General features: G+C 45.4%; 1 protein-coding gene across 1 annotated transcript in view; it reads left to right on the top strand.

Annotated features, from left to right (window-relative positions):
• The first annotated feature begins 9933 nt into the window (after window positions 1-9933).
• The window catches only part of SEC24A (SEC24 homolog A, COPII coat complex component), a 93872-nt gene continuing 83744 nt past the window's right edge, over window positions 9934-20061 (top strand). Inside the window, exon 1 of the mRNA XM_068277915.1 lies at window positions 9934-10199. Within this exon, the coding sequence (XP_068134016.1) occupies window positions 10142-10199 (58 nt within the window). The 5' untranslated portion in view covers window positions 9934-10141. The remainder of the gene's footprint in view (window positions 10200-20061) is intronic.

Raw genomic sequence — 20061 nt, forward strand, 5'->3', positions numbered from 1 at the left:
ATGCTCTGCAAACTACATCCAAAGTCAACTGTAATCGGGAAAGAAAGGGGGCGGTGCTGTGAGCTGCAGGATACCTGCAGATATTCTGTCTCAACTTGTGCCTGTCCCCAGACACTGCACCAGCCCTGGTCTGAGGGGGGATTCTGGGCAGCTGTAATCCCCCATGCGCTTGCTTATGGGGGCAAACGGGGGCAGAGGAGGACACACGGGGTGACAGGGCATACCACCCAGGAGGTTATAGTACACCTGAAGTGAGAAGAATATAGAGACTGCTTTTAAAGGTAAAATCCGAGCTGCAAAAAAAACAAAACACATTTACTTACCCGGGGCTTCCTCCAGCCCCTATGTCCCTCGCTGCAGCTCTGCTATCAGCTGCTGGTTCCCGGTCCCCGACGATGCAGAGGCCGACCTCGCCAGGTCGTTCTCTACTGCGCCTGCAGTAGTTCTGCCTCTGCACCCTCGGGGATCGGGACTAGACTTCACCTTCCCCAAACCCACATCACCCCTGACAAACCGCACTGCAAATGTGCTGGCTGGCCCAGCTGTCACTTCTTTCTTACTTCCTCTACGGCTGCCCGACATAGGTTGCCACAGGTGTCCCTTAGTATTAGGTAGCCAGAGTAACCTGTCATTTATGCTCCGCTCGGGACTCTGCAAAGGGAAGGAGGGAGGGGTCACCTCTCCATCATCAGGCGACTGAAGGCATGCGTTTACAGTGCCCTATGGAAAATCCAGCCCTGGGATCAAAGTATCAGACTTTATCCGACACTTTAAACCGAGTAGCCTGATGCTATGCCGGACTAGATCTGGCAACGGCTCAGGCAGCCCTAATGCGCCCACATATATATATTATGTGGTGCAGCGGATGGTCCGTAGGGTCAGTAATGATCAACGTTTCGGATTTCATCCGACACTCTGATCTGAACGCGCCACCGCTGTGCCGGACATAGCAGCAGCCATATACTGTATGTCCTTGTCCAACATCGGTTGCCGGGAATAGAAGGGTCCATTGTCGGACTAAGTTCAATAGAGGATCGGAAAAGGGTTAATATAAGCACTTTTACTTACTCACACTTTTACTTACTGTAGTCTCATGGGCTGTGGGTGGGCAGTAGGCATGATCAATCTAATGCAAATATTTCCGCATTCATGCTTGATTACGAAAATCTTTATGCAAATATATATATGCAGCTTAAAAAATGGACCAATGAAGTCCCACCCAGGTTTAAATTGATTGGTCCATTTTCAAGCTGCATATATTTGCAAAAATATTTGTGTCTCATTGATCATTCCTAGTGGGCAGTTAAAATCAAGCAGAATCTGTTCCCTAGATTCTGCTATAGCAGAGTGGCGAGTCTGTTGCTATGGAGGGGAAGGGGGGGCAGCACAGGATGTCTTGATTTTGGACTTGAAGGGTAAGAAGAATAACAATTCAGTTGCTGTCATTAAAGTGAACCTAAACCCAATAAAAAAAAAATGACTTTCACTTAGCTGGGGTTTTTACCAGCCCCCTGCAGCCATGTTGTGCCCTCGACGTCACTCCTGGATCCTCTGGTACCTTTGTACGCGTTGACACCTGCTATAGCGTCCTGTAATCGCGGTAACACGTGCAATGATACGCGTGGCGGCCCGCTGACTCCGAGTCAGCAAAAAGGAAACTAGCTGGAGGCGGTGACCAGAGGATCATGGAGTGACGTTGAAGGCACAGGAAGGCTGCAGGGGGTGGTAAAAGCCCCAGGTAAGCGAAACTCATTTACCTCTACCTCAGGGAAGGCTATAGAGCCTTCCCGTTCTTCTCCTGGTCCCCTCATTCCAGCGCTGGCTCCCCTGTTCAAAACTCCTGCCGCGGGACGCTTCAGAAGTCTTTAGGAGCCCGAGTGCTCCTGAAGACAGGGTGGCTCCCTACTGCGCATGCGCAAAAGAGCACTTGGGCTCCCGAAGACTTTCAAAGCTTCCTGCAGAGACATAGAAGGGGAGACAGAACCTTCCCTCTTCTTAGGTAAGTATCTGAGTTTTTTTTTTTTTTTTTTTTTTTAAAGAGACACTGAAGCGAAAAAAAATATATGATATAATGAATTGGTTGTGTACTATGAAGAAGAGAAGAACCGAGAGCCCGATATGGTGTAGTATGTCAAGGTAATTGGATAATTAGAAAGAGTATGAATTGTATACTCACAAACCAGGGTTACCTCCAGGCAACCACTGTATAGGCAGGTGAGGAGATTAGCCTGTCCTCACTCAGGAATAAGAAGTCGCTCTCTGTAGGCTTGAAAAACAAGAAGGGGTATCCCCCTCCACCAAAGGTGGATACAATCAGTATTATGGTAGAGAACAGAGGCGCCAAAAGGATAAAAACAATATTTAAAAGTTTTAAAATTATTGCTTAGGAGGCAGTGGTGGACTCACCTCCCACAAGCACACACAACAACTGTGTATTCACAAAAGGGACATTTATTGGTATACTCCAAATAAGGTCGCAACGCGTTTCGCAGGTCAAACCCGCTTCATCAGGCAATTACAGGAAGGAGCACACAACAGCAGTATGTCCAGATAGCACCTGGCGCCTCAGATGCCTCACTGAGGCGCCAGGTGCTATCTGGACATACTGCTGTTGTGTGCTCCTTCCTGTAATTGCCTGATGAAGCGGGTTTGACCTGCGAAACGCGTTGCGACCTTATTTGGAGTATACCAATAAATGTCCCTTCTGTGAATACACAGTTGTTGTGTGTGCTTGTGGGAGGTGAGTCCACCACTGCCTCCTAAGCAATAATTTTAAAACTTTTAAATATTGTTTTTATCCTTTTGGCGCCTCTGTTCTCTACCATAATACTGGTTGTGTACTATGAATAATTACTAGAAGATTAGCAGCAAAGAAAATATTCTCATATTTTTATTTTCAGGTATATAGTGTTTTTTCTAACATTGCATTATTCTATAATATGTGCAGATTACACAACTCTCAGCATTCAAAATGAGTCTTTCAGAGCAGTCTGTGAAGTAATGAACTCTCCTCTAGCAGAGGAAAAGTAAACAGTTCACTTACAGTTGAGATAATAAGTCAGAGAACAGCCCTCTCCACGACTAAGTTAGTCGGAGAGCTTAATAGCTTTTTTACATAGAGATAACAACTGGAGTTTCTCAACTCTTCCTGTACTGGAAACAATTAGACTGATGTATCTGATCTTAATGTTTTTTTTTCTTAGCTGTGCTACACATACAAATTATAATATCATCATTTTTTTTTTCCGCTTCAGTGTCTCTTTAAGCAGATTCACTTCAGACTCCCTTTAGAATACTATTTTGACTTTGTTTATGACAGTTGCAGACAATGCAAAAGAGAGATTTTTTTCACTCATTAGATGTTGGGAAATGTGTGCTACAATGTTTGGCTTTTGAGTTCTCTGTTGATTTCAAAGTAAGGGCTTTGAGAGTGTCTAACGTGACTATATAAGTGAGGCCGTCACCTCTTCTACCTGCTGAATCACTGGACTTGCACAATCTGAAATGATGTGGTTTGTGTGTGCTCTTCTTTTATCAGCAAAGTACAAAGTTTCTATACACGCTGGTAGCTGTTGTAACAAACAGAGGCAAAGGCTGTTTTTTTTCTTCCTTTTATAGTACGATACTTCCTTTGCGACCCGTTTTAGCACAGTGCATGCAACTTATGATGCCTGTATGCAGGTACAATAATCCTCAGATCGGCTTCTGTTCACCCAATGAGTCGCTGGTGCCAGTGGTGCAGCTACAGAGCCATGGGGCCGGTGGCAATATTACACTAATTCATTGAAGGAACGCGTACATGAAATAGAGGCGCGAGGAAAAATGGGCACCAGGTGAAGCCAATATAAGTTTAAATGATCAATACCGTGGTGAATTGGGTGCCAAATGAAAACAAAAAATATTTACAGTGGTAATGAGGATAGTAAAACATTGGTAAATGTTACCGATATTTTACTACAACTAAACCTACCCTATTCTCATACAGAACCCCCCCCCCCATCCGTTGCCTAACCTTAAAACCCCCCTTCCTAACGCCTAGCCCTAATCCCCCCTTCCTGACGCCTAACTCTAAAACCCCCGTTCATGACACCTAACCCTAACCACCCCTCCTGACGCCTAACCCTCTCCCCTTCCTGATGCCTTACTCTCTCCCTTCCTATTGCACAACCCTAAAACCCTTCTTCCCGACACCTAACCTTAAAACCCCCCTTCCTGACACCTAACCCTACACCTCTTCCTTTCCTGATGCCTAACCCTAAAACCCCCTTCCTGACGCCTAACCCTAAAACCCCTCTTAATGACTCCTAACCCTAAAACCCCCTTCCTGACGCCTAACCCTAAATCCACCGCTTCATGATGCCTAACCCTAAAACCACTCTTCCTGACGCCTAACCCTAAACCCCCCTTCCTAACCTTATCATTTTCAAAATGATAATTTTCCAAAACAAAAAAAATTGTACATACAAAAGACAAAAAAAAATCAAAAACTATAAAGTTCTAATTTAAAAAAAACGAAGAATTTCAGTTAGACGGGCCCCGCGCCCGCTATTTATTGGGTGCCCAAACTTCTGCTTCAGAGGGAACCATGAATGCCAACATGCTATGACATACTGAGGCAGAGCATAATGCCTTCCTCTTGGTAACTGGGTCACAGGGCACTATTACAACATGAGCACAGTGGCGTAGCGGTTAGCGCTCTCAACTTACAGCACTGGGTCCCTGGTTCGTATCCAGCCAGGGCACTCTCTGCCATGAGTTTGTATGTTCTCCTGTGTCTGCGTGGATTTCCTCCTGGCACTCTGGTTTCTTTCCACATCCTAATAACATACAGATAAGTTAATTGACTTCCCCCTAAAATTGGCACTGATTATATTAGGATTTGATTGTGAGCCCCTCTGAGGGACAGTTAACTGACAAGACAGTATGCCCTTCAGCGCTGCGGAAGAAGTCGTGCTACATAAATACTAAATAATAATAATAATGATAACGACCCCAAACACACCTGTTTAAGATGACCACTGCCTTGCTAAAGAAGGGTAAGGATGCTGGACTGTCCGAGTATGTCCGATTAAATATTCACAAAATGTGAGACTTGTGCTTACTTTTGTGAGATATTGTACATCTCCAAGTTAAATATCCTAGATAATAAAATTCTCGTCTGTCCCTGTGTCCGTGCCTTTTCCGCCAGCGCACATGCGTGGCACGCGGGCGGACATTGGACAGTATAGGAGGACATGAGCAGGGGGAGGTGTGCGCGCATGCGCACTGATCGTGCGGACATTGCTGCGGCACCAGAGGGGGCCGGTTGTGGTGCGAGGGGAGCAGCGGCTGAGCCCTAGCGCCTGTTTTTAAATGGGTGGGCTTAGTACTAGTTTTAAATAAAAGAATTGGAATACTACCTGCAAAAATAGATTTTTTCTTAGCTGACATCTTCTCAAGTGGACATAATGTCTGAATATATTGTAATTAAAGCATTTCCTCAAGGTAAGCTCCTGAGATGGATGAGTAGCTAACCAATAGAATGGAAAAAGATCAAGGGTAAAAGTTAATGGACCTTAGGCTATTAAAAGTATTTAATGAGGCATTAAAAGGAGGGGACTTGCCAAATTCAATGAGGGAGTCAATGACAGTGTTCTTGCCAAAACAATAACATTTTTTGGGCATTGAGTGACTTTGGCTCAGTCTATATTATGTTGGATTTAAAAACTGATACCTTGACTTCTATTCTGTTTTCCTTTTCAACAAATCAATTTCTAGGGGCGGGGGAGACGGGTGTCCTTCTGGGATGCAGTGAGGGTGGGGGGTGTAAAGCAGGAGCAGAAGCAGCAGGCACACTGGGACAAAGCTGCGGCGAGGGGGGCCAACTCTTCTCTCTCTCTCCAAGGGCCCTTCCATTGGCTGCGCCCCCTCCATTGCACAGATTTAGCACAGCGGGAAGCGGTCATAGTGAAAATTCACCCCTTCCAGGATCCATGCAAGGTCCACGTGCTGCGGGCCTTCTCTGTTTCCACTGCTGCTCACTAATTCCTGATTAGTGGAAGTAGAGTGAGCATTGCTGGTGAATGGATCCAATGGCTCAAACCCTAGTGGCGCATATGCAGTACAGCTGTGCTTGTACATGGATGAGAGCATGGCAATATGCAACACATTCAACAGTTTTTAGAATGTTTTATAGGGAACAGCAACAGAGGGATATAAGAAGATTGGAGAAGCCTCTGGACTATCCAGAGGCTTTACTGTACTGAGGTAAGTACCTTGTTTTAACATAGGATCTGTTGGCATGTCTGTTTCAGCCTCCAGTGAAATGGACAAAAAAAGTGTCAGTTTTCACAGTGATTCTGATCCATTTCAATTATAAGTAACATTCTTGTGAAATGACCAGCTAATCACCTAGTGAAGGTAACAAGACAGTAAAATAGTTCAGACCAGATCAGTTGCATTCCTATGTAATTGTCAGGGTAACCTGGCATCAGTCTCACCCACGGAGTCACGTCAGCCTAGCCAGCCTCTGTTTACAGGCAGATGTCCACGCGAAAGTGTGTGTGTGTGCATGCCGTTGGTCGTAGCCTATGTGTGCGCTTACATAACGCTTGAGTTTGGCATAGATGCAGCGAACGAGATTTTGAGCTCAACCAGCCCTGGCATGGCTATAAAAGACTGCCTCTCTCAGAGCTCAGTACTGATGCCTATATCAGCTATAGTGGTTGTGCTAGTCCCTGGTGGAATGCTTTCAACCCTCTTCCTGATTATATCCTGTTCCTGACCCAGCTTGCTGGCTTGTTATTGGTATTACCCTGTCTGCCACATGCCCCGTCCCAGATTACTTATTGTTATTGACTGAACTCTGCCTGCACCAACCTCGGTCTGATTCCCGTTATTGATACCTGCAGCCTGCCATGGCCTGATTTGACTACAACTGGAGTATCTACTCAGTGCCCCCGGATTGGGGTGTCGCCTGTTCTCCCGCCCACTGTTAGAGGACTCTGGGGTGCACCCTGGTGGGCACTAGGCAGCAAAGTCCATCATCCCTTGCGGGGTGCACTGGTGAAAACCCAAGGTCACTGAAACTCTGCACTCTAAGGGTTACTTTCGCCTCAGTGGGACGGTCAACAGAGTTGCGACTTCCCTTACAATAATTTACAAACATTACGATGAGAAGAATGCCATTTTATGTGGCCCTCAAGAGTTTCAAGTGTGCTTCATCGTAAGCAGTAAAAGAACACAGCACACTGTCTTAACATCAAGGGGAACACATTGGTGATAGTGTTTCTAACTGAAACATTGTCAGTTTGAGTCGGGGTGCAGCAATAACCCACAAGGCACCCCTGACCATAGGGCCCCCTCCTGGGATCCAAACCTCTCAACCACCATGTGTCTTGTAAAAGACATACACCCCTTTCACCTAACACCATCTCCCACACATTGCAGAATAGCGCAGTGGAGCAGTGTAACATTTACCTGCTCCAGTGATGCATTGTGTCTTCTGTTCTTTTTGGTCACATGCTCTATGCTGCATACCTCCTTTTCCAGATCACATGTCATGTCTCAGGAGCCAGAGGTATGCAGTATAGAGCGTAAGACTGTCAGGAAGATGGGAGACCTGAAGCAGCACTGGAGCAGGTAAATATTGAACCTCTGCAAGGGGGTGAGAAGCAGGCCCCCCACCATTTCTATAGTTAAACCACTTAGTTTGAGACTGATAAAAAGTTTGGCCCCATGACTTACACTATGTTTTTGACAACGCAAACAACGCTTGCAGATTCGGCCAGATGGATCTGGGGAAATGATCTTTCGGTGGTGGAGATGCCTGATCCATCTGGCTGCATCTGCCAGTGGGTACGTAGCTTAAAGCGGAACTGAAGATTAGTTAAAAACATACAGTTTCACATACCTGGGGCTACCCCAAGCTCCCTGCAGCCATCCTGTCCCGCGCCGGTCCTCTATGATCCTCTTGTAAGTCGACAGCAGCTGTGCCTGCGCAGCCCAGGCCACGCATATTCTTCATGTTACCGTCCGCTGCAGGTTGCCATAGACTGCATTAGGCTTGATTCTGTCCCTACCCCTCCTCATTCTCGGGTAATATCTTTTTCCCCTTGTGCCTGTCTATTTACGTACCTGTCCATAGACACCATTGAACTTGCTGTACAATATACAGTAGATCACCTTCTGCTATTCATTTATGCCCCAGTTGGGCCATATTCTTACCACAGATTTACACATATATATTGTGTTAATTTACTCAACTTATTTTAGGAATATAATTGTGCCCCTTTATCAAATATATGTAATTTGGTATATCACAGTTTATTATTTATACTAGATTTGGCTTGCCTTTTACATTATTCTTTTGGGGAGGTGGACATCTACTCATATACCATATATAACTTATGCATCAGATAGAGTGTCAACTGTGATTTGAAAATGTTTTGAATTACTGTACTTTTGTATTTCATGCTTTTTTCACATTGATGTGAAAGTATATGAAAACAACTTCTAGCAAGGATTGAGGAAACGCTGACACCACCGCTGCATAGACCAAGGGAGCAGGAATGAGTAAGGAGCCTCCTAGAGCTCCGATACGCGTCAGCCTTTGTATGTGTCTACTGATGTGCTAATAAAGTTGAAGAAAAGTTTTATACCCAGCCTTGGTGTAGCAGAATGCTCTTTTCCTGAAAACAACTTCTGTTCAAAATCCCAGGAACTAGTTGACTTAGGCCTCTTTCCACGAACTGTTTCTAGGCAGTGAAATGCCTCTCAAACTCTCACAACTGCTCACTGCTGCCTGGTAACTGCTTGTCGCTGCCTGGTAACTGCTCACTGCTGCCTGGCAACTGCTTGCTGAGCACACAGCTCAACAGTTCGTGGAAAAGAGGCCTTATGGTGGGGCAAATGTTGTTCCCGTTACAGCCCCCACACCTAGAGGTAGAGACCCATTACACACAAGTGCGCAGGCGTACTCCTAAAGGTACAGACAAAATCTTGCACAATACAAGTCAAATGCAACTCCAGTAACTTACATTACATGTGCAGCAGATGCAAATTTGCAAAATCAGGAACACACATTATGTTATGTGTGAACAAGGCCTAAAGCCTAGTACACACCTTCAATTATGATTAGCCAATCTTACCACCTCCAGGAGGTATGAGAGTCAACAGATACTATGAGCAGATTGTGTAATACCTCATACTACACTGTGGTGGTAAAATTGGTCAGTAATTGGCCAATCATAATTAAAAGTGTTTACCAGGCTTAAAGAGGAATTGTAGTGAAAATAACATAATGAATACAATTGCTTATGTTTTTATAGTATTTATTTATAGCTGTAGTCTGTGCTTGCATTGTAAAATGTTTCCTCTCCCTGATTTACATTCTGAAATTTATCACTGGAGGGGACATCCTTAGTTTTGTCAGGTGATCTATACAGAATGTTCCTTACTGAGAGTTCTATGCAAAGGGATATTGGTTGCTTGGCAGTTGGAAAAAAATGTTATTTCCCACAATGCAACAAGGTTCACAGACAGCAAACTGTCAGGACCATGGTCATGACATCAGTGTGGGAGGGGTTTTACTTAAGGAAAGGTAAAGATTTCTTGTGGGAAGGGGTTATCAGCTGATTGGAATGAAGTTCAAGTTCCTCCTTAAAACTTGCTGAGTCAGTGACCATAAATAAGTACAGAGAGCAGGTGTTCTACCTCAGATGTGACTCAACAGCCATTGCAACAGGTGTGTGACTCAGAGTCAGTAGCACAGCCATGACTCTGGTATTGTAGGTAATTATAACTTCCACATTCCTCTCTCTACTGGTTTCCTGCTTATATGTGAATATAGCCCCAGTCAGATAACGTGTCAGGACTCAGCAGCCCTGCTCTCTCTCTCTCTCTCTCTCTCCAGTGTCTCCACTATCCGGTACACGGTGGCAGAGTCAGCACCGCTGACAGGAAGTGCCACGTGTACCAAGCGCGCATGCGCGGGCCGCCCCGGGGCCGGGCCTCCGCACTTCCTGCTGCCAGGGCTGAACTCTATCACTACCGCTAACAAGCTCGGGCCTGGACGGGACGGAAAGCGGCGGCTCCTCGCCAGGAATAGCCACTATGAGCGGCTGAGTCTCCGGTGCTCTCGCACATCCTCCCCGGTGCCACCATGTCCAGCGCTGGCTACAACTCCCAGAATGGGGCATCCGGGCCGCCTTACTCTAATGGTGAGTGTATGTGTGTGAGGGGGGCTGGTGGACTACGCGTCACCCAGCCCGGCGTGACGTCAGACGGGGGGGGGTCTGCGTGTGACGTCATGGGGGTCCCCTCACCCCAGGCAGCAGAGTGTCACCGTGTGGTGTTGGGAAGGGGCAGCCGGGGAAGTGGGTGGATGATGTGGTCTGTGGAGCCCAGCAGCCTGTGCTGTGCTGGTGGGGGAGCTGCACAGGGGAGAGGGGTGATGTGTGGGCTGGATCTGTGGATCTGGAGGTGCCTCCTGAGTCAAGAGTCCTGACCCTGACCAAAGGTCACTGTAGTGATCTGCCAGACTTGTCACTCCTGCCTCTGAGCTGTCATCTCTATAGGGCACACAGCTGCTGCTTCACACTGTTGTGAAAATTACTGTACATGGTTGCTGTCCCCTCAAATCGTAAAAAAAGTGAAGAGTAGCATTATTTTTTTTTTTTATTTAGAACCCAATTGAGTAAGACTACTTATGGTTGTTAGTTTTTTCACCTTTGCTACCTGTTGATTGATAGAAGTCGCGTAGAGAAGATTCGTAGGTGGTGTATTGCATTACCAGATTTGCTCAGTTATTTTTACATCACCAAAGGCTGGTTCACACGGGAGGCTTCCGGTGTCTGGCGTCCGTCCTCGTCGTTTACAGACTGGGTCCGTCGCGTCCCGCAGTGAAATGTATGGAAGCGTTTAGCTAAGTGCGCAAGCAATAGAATTTTCTGAGCTGCTGCTTCTAGTGTTGGTGACATTTGCGATTTCCTATCACCCTGCGGGCTTTAAATGTGACGATGAACAGACAAGCGGTTTAGCACACTGAAACGTCCCACCGCCACCCGTCTGTGTGAACTGCCCCATAGGCTCCTTTCACACTACGTCCCTTGTTTTCGGGCGCAACGGACAATGTAATTGCTTTAAACCTCCATGCAATTATATTTCTATGGTATGTTGACACTAGTACACGAGTATGGTTGACGTGAGCAAGAATGAAAGTTTCCATGGGCTATGAAATTCTGCTAAAGCGATTAGGTGGACAGTCACAGCACCCTCTTGAACTGCTAGGTTTCAGATAGGTTGTTGTAATAATACGCCCACACTTTTCGGCCAATTGGAATGCTTCAAATTTTAGATGTTGCTGTGATTGGTGATCTGTTTCCTATAGACTTCATGCTGACTTACTTCATCCACACTGGCTCCAGTATGGTCATGTTGATGTAGCAACGGTACAGTACAATATGTACTTTTGGAATAACTTGCAGCATACTTTGTGTTTGCATTTACGGTGGCAGTGAAGCATACTTTCAATGCACTGTATACTTCACATCGCATTCCCAATGCATGACGCTGCGAACATCATTTCAAGCATTGACGCCCTTAAAGATTGTTCTGGGAATACTTTCTTTTCAGTATTTTTTGCATTATAAAAAGATATACAATATAAGTAATTTTCGAATACAACATATATTTCCAACGCAAAGGATAAGAAACACTTGTCTTGTGGGGTCGTACCAGGTCCCTGGACCAATTTTCATGGTTCCTCACTTATAGTAAACACAATCAGGGAAGCATGTTGGAGAACAATTTATGCTGAGGCGACGGTTTGATCTGGTTGTAAACAAAGTGTCATTTTATTGGCTGGAGGGAGCACACCCCTTCTATGGGCGATCAATAGATTCATAAGTCCCCACGAGAGAAGTCAGGGCATGGACCGAATGTTGGTATAGTTCTGTATCTGTATGCCCACCACGAAGTGGGGGGAGGGGTGCTCTGGTGTATAAGTGGATCTGTGTGTTAAATCGATGAAAAAGCAAGAGTATTTTTGTGAGGTAAGTCAGTAATGCCAAACCTGTTCTGGGGAATACTTTGAATCATTTGTACAGACACACTGCTTTGGCATATTCTGCTCTTTGTAGAGAGGAGGGGTAAGACCAGCATCAAGAGGCCACAATAGAAGACCGATCACCTCCTGGGATGTTGTCATTTGAGTTGTTTTGACAGATGAAAATCTAGCGTACGTAGGTTGCTGTCATCACTAATTATAATTTAAAATGATACTATATTTGTATAAAACTTTGTACACACCTGCATTTATTATTGCCAACGGGGATCGAGACTTGATACTTCTGCCGTACATATGCATTCTGTTGCTATGGGGCGAAAACTGAACGGAGTGGGAGGAGTAAGGGTGTACATGTAATAAATCCACCTTCAAAAAGCGGCGCTGGATATTGCCACCAGGACTGTGAGGTGGGTACAAAAATGATCTGACTCCACCTCCTCAGTTTATGAAACCACCAACTCCAGGTACCCAAAATTGCTCTGACTCCGACGCTGTACAAAATTCCTCTGACTCCTCAGTTTATGAGATCAAAGATTCCGGCTCAAGGTACCCAAAAATTGCTTTGACTCCATCTCCACTGCCCTGATTGCCACTTGTTGAATATCGCTAAAATGACCGATCTCGTACTACTTCATCCCTCCCTGCCCACAAAGTGTGATTATCGGCATAACAGGGACATTTGGAGCGTACCTATGTAATCGCCGCCGGGAGACTTGGGCGCAGGATACAGCCGGTATATGGCTTCTCCTGCTGCTGCTGCACAAGTCCCGGTGACGTTAATTACTATTCCCCCTCTAGGTCCACATGGGAATAGTGGGGAATTATATAATTCGGCTTCCAGCTATTGCTGGAGGCCAAATGAGTGTTTTAAAAATGTAACTTCTGCTCCGTCTTCTGACAGCGCCGAAGTTACTCAGAGTGCTCCCAAATCTCCTGTGCTGTGATTACAGCGCTCGACATTTGGATGCCTGAAGGCTTCCACTATGTGGTTTTTTTTTTTTGTTTTGTTTTGTTTTGTTTTGAGACTACCTATTGCTATTTATATAAATTTCCCTATGTTTTTCGTATTGAGGCTTCCACTATATGGTTTACATATTCAGTAAAAGCCAGTGCAGGTCCGCTGTTATCTAGAGTAGCAAATCGGCATCAAATAATGTTGCACCATGTAGGAACTCCTTAATATACTAGGTGTCACACCGCCACCGACAATAAAAATCAAGATTTACCAGCCAGGGCCAACCCACATTATAAGGTTGTAACTCTGCTATGTTGTCTGTCAATCAGTGGTCACCCTCCACAAGTCCAGGATACTGTGTTGGTATAGCCTTCGGATCTCAATGGAAGACCAGGCCGTAGCTGATTCCAGTTATGAACATAAAAACACGAGCTCATAGGATGTGGGTCTCAAACACTGGATACCCTGAAGTTACAAGTACTTGTGTGAGATAACCGAGAGGTAGAGATTAAGAGGTGCCGCCCATCTCTTTCCCGACCGGTTTTGAACTCTCGCATTTTTGTGCTGTTTTTGTGAAAATATTTCTTTTGCTATTTCCTGGAAATATAAATTAACCTAATTTTCATGAGAATGTATCCATTGTAAAAATCGGGGTGTGAATTTTTGTGCAAAACGCGATTCTGCAGGATTCCCTCTTAACTAAAAGCAGATTTGCTGTCAGAGCTTAAAATGCAGAGAAATCAAAATCGCATGCGAACACACGAAAAATGCGTTGCCGCTGCAATACTCTAAATGTGTGACGATTCTGTTTTTTGGAGAGTCACAAAATGCTTGTGGTTTATTGTAGCTGTGAATCCTGCCTTATGCTGAATACTCACCTCCTGACCAAGGAAGATGGATCTCAGCAACATCCCACACATGAGGAGCCCTCCCTGATCCTGTTGTCAATCGTTTTCCTGACGGCTGGTATACACGATGGAGGCGAACAAGAGTTTAAGTGATCACGGTACTTTGCGCAGGAGTCATCGGGGATCTTGGAGATCCAATCCCCTGTGTCGAGCGATATCGCTAAGCGCCTGCGTAATTGCGTGTCTGTGCCCACGTTGCAAGATCGAAAAAACAATTACTCAGAACCATCGCTGGTCCTCTGGAAAAATTTCGGAAAAATAAGTAATGGGTATGGAAAAGTAGCTGAATGGGGCAAGATGAGAGAATGCAAGGGGGGGGCTGTGCTTCTCTGCACAACTCTGCTCATAGCAGAGGAGGTGGTGAGCTCACCAAAACCTGGCTAAAAGAGCCTGGGGAGAACACCGGACTTTTGATGTCAGGTTCATGGCAGAGGTGAGGGTTAGGACTATGGTAGATAGGCCAGCATGGAACTCATGCCTTGAACTATTTGTGTTTGTGGTTGTTAAGGTAACAGTTTGTCATCTATGATGTTGCTCACTGGATAAGAATTTGTAATGCTCTGTTTGAATTTTGTCATGATTATTGTGCCTAGAGCAGGATCTACTCTTCTGAGAACAGATTTTGAGTGACGTTCTTCGGTGTTTCATTACTGCTATTTCCCTCTGGTATTCTGTTTTTTGATTACCCAATATAACCAAAAACTCTGCCTGTGTGTTTATTAGAGTTCGTGTGAAAAAATTATAATTTGGTATTCTACATGCTTTGTATTTCTTGCTTCAGACTTCTTTGCTTCTCTTAATATTCATCTCAATTTGCTTTACATTGCTTTTGTAGCAAACTGAGAAGCTGGATGTGCAGAATAAATTTTGACCAGCCTCAGGATCGTTTTGTCAGTCTGACGTACAAAGTACAAATGCTTGGTTTAAAGTGTACCTGTAGCGCAAAAACAAAGTGCCCCAAATGGCTACTACTTTCAGTAGAGGGAGGCCTTCACCTGGCTGTTCCAGTGCTGGGACCTCCCAAAAACCGTCAGCAAACCTTTTGACGGCTCACACCTGTGCAGTAATACGGACCCTATCGAGCTTAGCTTTTTCCAAAGCCTTTGCGGGTCTGGGCTACTACACAGTGCGGCCATGCTCGTTCATGTATGGGTGCATGACTGCAGCTACAGGGGGTCCTGGCATCCAGGAGGAGTCTGAAGAAGGACGTGGGAAGCCTCTGGAGCATAGGTGTTGAACTCCAGTCATCAAGGGTCCTATCCATACCTATCCATACCAGTGTTTAGAATTTACAGAAATTGAGCAACATGTTCTACTTGATGAATCACACCTTTTCTGATTCAGTCCCATCAGTTTATTTGAGCTGTGCCAAAAATGTGAGGACCTCGGCCCTTAAGGACTGGGGTTAGACATCCTTTTCTGGAGGATTCAAAGCCTTCCCTCTGCCGAAGTAACTTTTTTTTATTTATTTTTTTCACTTAAAGCGGATCTGAGATGAAAAACTAACTTTAACAAGTAACCTGTCTATATATTTTATCTAAAGTTTTTAGATAGTTTACACAGCAAATCTAGCTGCAAACAGCTTTAATAGAAAATTATTTCTTCCTGTGATACAACAGCAGCCATGTTGTTTGTAAACATTACACAGGGGCCGGCTTATCTGTATCTTGAGCACTTAGCCTGTGAAAAAAAACTAATCCCCCCCCCTCCTCCCCTCTGCCTCTGAAATGAATGGCTAGTAACTCCTCCTCCTCCTGCCCAGACTGAGCTCCCATAAGCCCTTGCTACTGCCAAGGCTCTCTGAAAACCTGTGGGTGTGGTTTATTTAGTTTATAGGGAATTAGAGTATTAAAAACACAGTATTTGGCTTGAGGAATGCCCTATAAACAATAGGAAAGGAACACAATTATGCAATGAGTAAAAGTTCACCTCGGATCCACTTTAAAAAAGGCACAGGTTTGCTTTAAAAGGAGGCTGCCATATTTATTTCCTTTTAAGCAATACCAGTTACCTGGCTGCCCTGCTGGTCCTCTGCCTCTAATACTTTTATCCCCAGACCGTAAACAAGCATGTAGCAGATCAGGTGTTTCTGACATTTTTTGTCAGATATGACAAGATTAGCTGCATGCATGTTTCTGGTGTGATTCCCATTACTGCAGGAAAATAGCTCAGCAGGGCTGCCAGGCAACTGGTATTGCTTAAAGTGAACCAGAGACGAAGCACCCTCATGTATTTTACCATATATCAGTGGGAACATTAGAGAAAACGCCTACCCTGCTCTCTATTTCATTCTTCACTGTTCAGCCTTCTTCTAATCACCCCCTGATAAAATCCCTGACTGAGCACTCAGTCTGGCTTTGCTCAGTAATCATTGGAGCCGAGTCATTAGAGCCACAAGGGGGCAGGCTTGGGCTTGAAAAGACAGACTCAGCTATAATGATTCCTGAGCAAAGCCAGACTGAATGCTCAGTCGGGGATATTATCAGGGCTGATAACAAGCAGGCTGAGCAGTAAATAATGCAGCAGAGAGCAGGGTAGGTGTTTTCTCTAATGCTCCCACTGATATATATGGTAAAATACATGAGGGTGCTTCATCTCTGGTTCACTTTAAAAGGAAATCAATATAGTAGCCTCCATATACATCTCACTACAGTTCTCCTTTAAAGGGTACCTAAAGTGAAAGTAATGTGCCCAGTTTAACTTACCTGTGGCTTCTTCCAGCCCCCTGAAGTCCCTCTGGTGCCTTGCCATCATTCTTCTCTTTTCCATTCAGAAGCTGTGCCCCTCCGACAGCTGGGATACTGAGCCAGTTGAGGGCTACTGCGCATGCACAACCCTAGTCCTTGCCTCAATTATCGCACTCCGGTGGTTGGGACTGTTTGGCATATGCACAGTTGCAATTTTTACGAACTACAAAAGTGCAGAATGCTCTCGGACATGGGAGCGTGGTACAAGGCCACGCATGCAGGTTTCGGACGGGAAAGCTGCTGAATGGAACAGAGTGGAATAATGGCGAGGGACCAGAAGGACTTCAGGGGGCTGGAGGAAGCACCAGTTAAGTTAAACTGGGCACATTACTTTCACTTCCCCACATCCTGTCAATAGAAAATTATGCCTTTTTCCAAGATCATCAGTTGACATTTTGCTCAAGTTACCAATGCATTTCCTCACTTTCTCCTAATTTATTATACAGTAGACTGAGTTGCCTGGCAAATCGGCTTAACTCCTTTCTGACAACTTTGATCCATAGAAGCCAGGCTGACCTTTTTGCAGGATGCCAGGCAAGTGGTAACATCCGAAGGGCTACCCGTTTACCATAGTTCAGTTAATGGTTCAAATATGTTTGACAAGCCTTAAAGAGACACTGAAGCGAAAAAAAAAAAAATATGATTTGTATGTGTAGTACAGCTAAGAAATAAAACATTAAGATCAGATACATCAGTCTAATTGTTTCCAGTACAGAAAGATTTAAGAAACTAAATTTAGTCGTGGAGAGGGCTGTTATCTGACTTTTATTATCTCAACTGTTTTCTTTTCCTCTGCTAGAGGAGAGGTCATTAGTTCAGACTGCTCTGAAAGAATCATTTTGAATGCTGAGTGTTGTGTAATCTGCACATATTATAGAATGATGCAATGTTAGAAAAAACACTATATACCTGAAAATAAAAATATGAGAATATTTTCTTTGCTGCTAATCTTCTAGTAATTATTCATAGTACACAACCAATTCACTATATCATATTTTTTTTTTCGCTTCAGTGTCTCTTTAAGGCCCATACACACGTCGGATTTCCACGAACGACGGGTCGTTTGAACGTTCCGTCGTTCGCCCGCTAAATCGGGCGTGTGTACAGACTGTCGTTCACTTGATAAGGGTGGGTTTGAGCGATCCGCCGGGCGGATGAACGACAGTCTGTACACACGCCCGATTTAGCGGGCGAACGACGGAACGTTCAAACGACCCGTCCGTGGAAATCCGACGTGTGTATGGGCCTTAATGCTTTTGATTCTCTATCCTGGGAATATTTTACAGTGAACTAGTAACTTCCCCAAGAATAAAATTTGATACTTACCTCAGCAGAGGTAATCTAGAGTATTCCCAATCTATCCAGGGACCCTCCATTCCTGTGCAGGGTCCCTCTGAACAGTTTCACCAAGAGCTGGTCGGATATGTTCTGTTGGCTTTGCTCCCCTCCGTGTACAAGCTTGGATGTACTGCTCATGCGCAATTAGGGCTTTGGAGTTGGAGCAATTTTGGGTACCTCGACTCGGAGTTGGATGATTTTTGTACCAACTCCACAGCCTTGTGCGCAAGTAGAGCTGAGACTGCGCAGTAGGATGAAGGCTGCTTGTGAACGTGTGGCTTCGTGTACAGCTGTGCTTTAGGGAAACATGGCCAGCAAAAAGGATGTGGGAAGCCTCTGTCGAACACTGGCAATCCAGCGCTGGAGGCTTGCGTGCAGCCGGCGACAACATAGGCCGTAATAGGAATTACGGCTATATCGGCGCACAGCGAGTAACTTCAGCGCCATTAGAAGACGGAGCTGAAGTTACTTTTTAAACACTAATTCGGCCTCCAGCAATTGCTGGAAGCCAAATTATTTCATTCCCCACTATCCACGTGGACCTAGAGGGGGAATAGTATTTAACGTCACCGGGAACTTGTGCAGCAGCAGGATCAGCCATACTGACTGTATCCTGTGCCCAAGTCTCCCTGCGGCGATTTTCTCTCCGTACGCAGCCTCTGTTGCATCCAGGGGCTTCCTTCTACTTCAGTAAGTTTCTAACTTTTTTTTTCCTTGGATATTACAGGTTTGCTTTAGAGCACACCTGAAGGGAGAGGAATATGGAGGCTGACGTTTTCTGTATTTTTTTTCTAGAATATAAGATGCACTTTTTCTTTTTGGAGGAGGGGGGGGGGAGGGAGTCTCTTATTCCGACTATATGGTAAAAAGTGTTGAATACGGCGCAGGGAAGTACTTGCCCATCTTGCCGGCGCGCTCCTCTCCCCCTTGCTTAGTCCGCTGCACACACGCAATCATCTTCTGCAGCAGTCGCTATACAGCACCAGGTTCGCCATTCCTTGTGTCCTTCGTACTTCCTGATCTTTGGTTCCCTGGCACAGACGCCACTGCGATCACGCAGTAACATGGAACTGCAGACCCTGGTGTGATTCCCTCCTTCAGACTTTCCTCAAAGAAAAACTCTTGCTGTGGATGTTGCATGCAGCTGCAGTCAAGCAGCTAATAATTCACATCTCAGCAGTCCTCACCATGATGATGTGATTATACCTGGGTGAGGGTGATAAGTACTAGCTAATAGTAGACTGTTTTAACTAATGGTGTTGAGGTTTTCATCAGGATATCACATATAATGTCCCCAGATGCTTGCAGGTCTCTGGAGGGGCCTCAAGAGTCGGCACTCTGTGTTCCACACGACGAGTCCTGTCAGCGGAGGAAGAACACGATCCCTGCAGGTGTAAGGCTGACTTATTCCTTATGAGAATGTGCTGTGCCAGGGCTTCATATAGCCCAAGATAGTCTATGGCACAGAGGAACAGCTGGGAACTGACTGGAGCACTAAATAAAAAAGGGCTATAGATTTCCAACACAGATATTTTTTTTTTTTTGGTGAGTTGTAAAAATGAGGTTAAAGAGGACCTGTAATGACTCCTAGCAGAACACGCCTGATCTTTTGGTGATGTAGGTTGGCCGCTGTCCACAGGCTGGGTTCACGGTAGATTCTCGGCTTAGGCGGTTGTTATCAGCCTTCATGTCAAAGTTTTTAATCTACCATGTGTATGTAGCTTAAATGGAACCTAAAGTGAATGGTATGCGTGCAGTTAAACTTACCAGGGGCTTCCTCCAGCCCCCTTGTAGTCGTTCTGGTCCCTCGCCTTCAGTCTGCTGTGCTCCTCTGAAAGGTGCATGCACAGCCCGGGGTTGCGTACCTCCTGATAGCGTTCCCATGGCCGGTATCGTTCTGTACCTGCGCGCCTGTAAAAATTGGTACTGCGCATACAGCGAATGCTTGTGGCTACGGGAACGCTATCGATGAGGTGTGCAGTCGGGGCAGTATCACAGTAGCCCACATTTTGGAGGGGCACAGTGGCTGAATGAGACAGAGTGGAATGACTGAGGGACCAGGAGGAC

This window comes from Hyperolius riggenbachi, chromosome 3 (genome assembly GCF_040937935.1).
Source record: "Hyperolius riggenbachi isolate aHypRig1 chromosome 3, aHypRig1.pri, whole genome shotgun sequence".
Classification (NCBI taxonomy): domain Eukaryota; kingdom Metazoa; phylum Chordata; class Amphibia; order Anura; family Hyperoliidae; genus Hyperolius; species Hyperolius riggenbachi.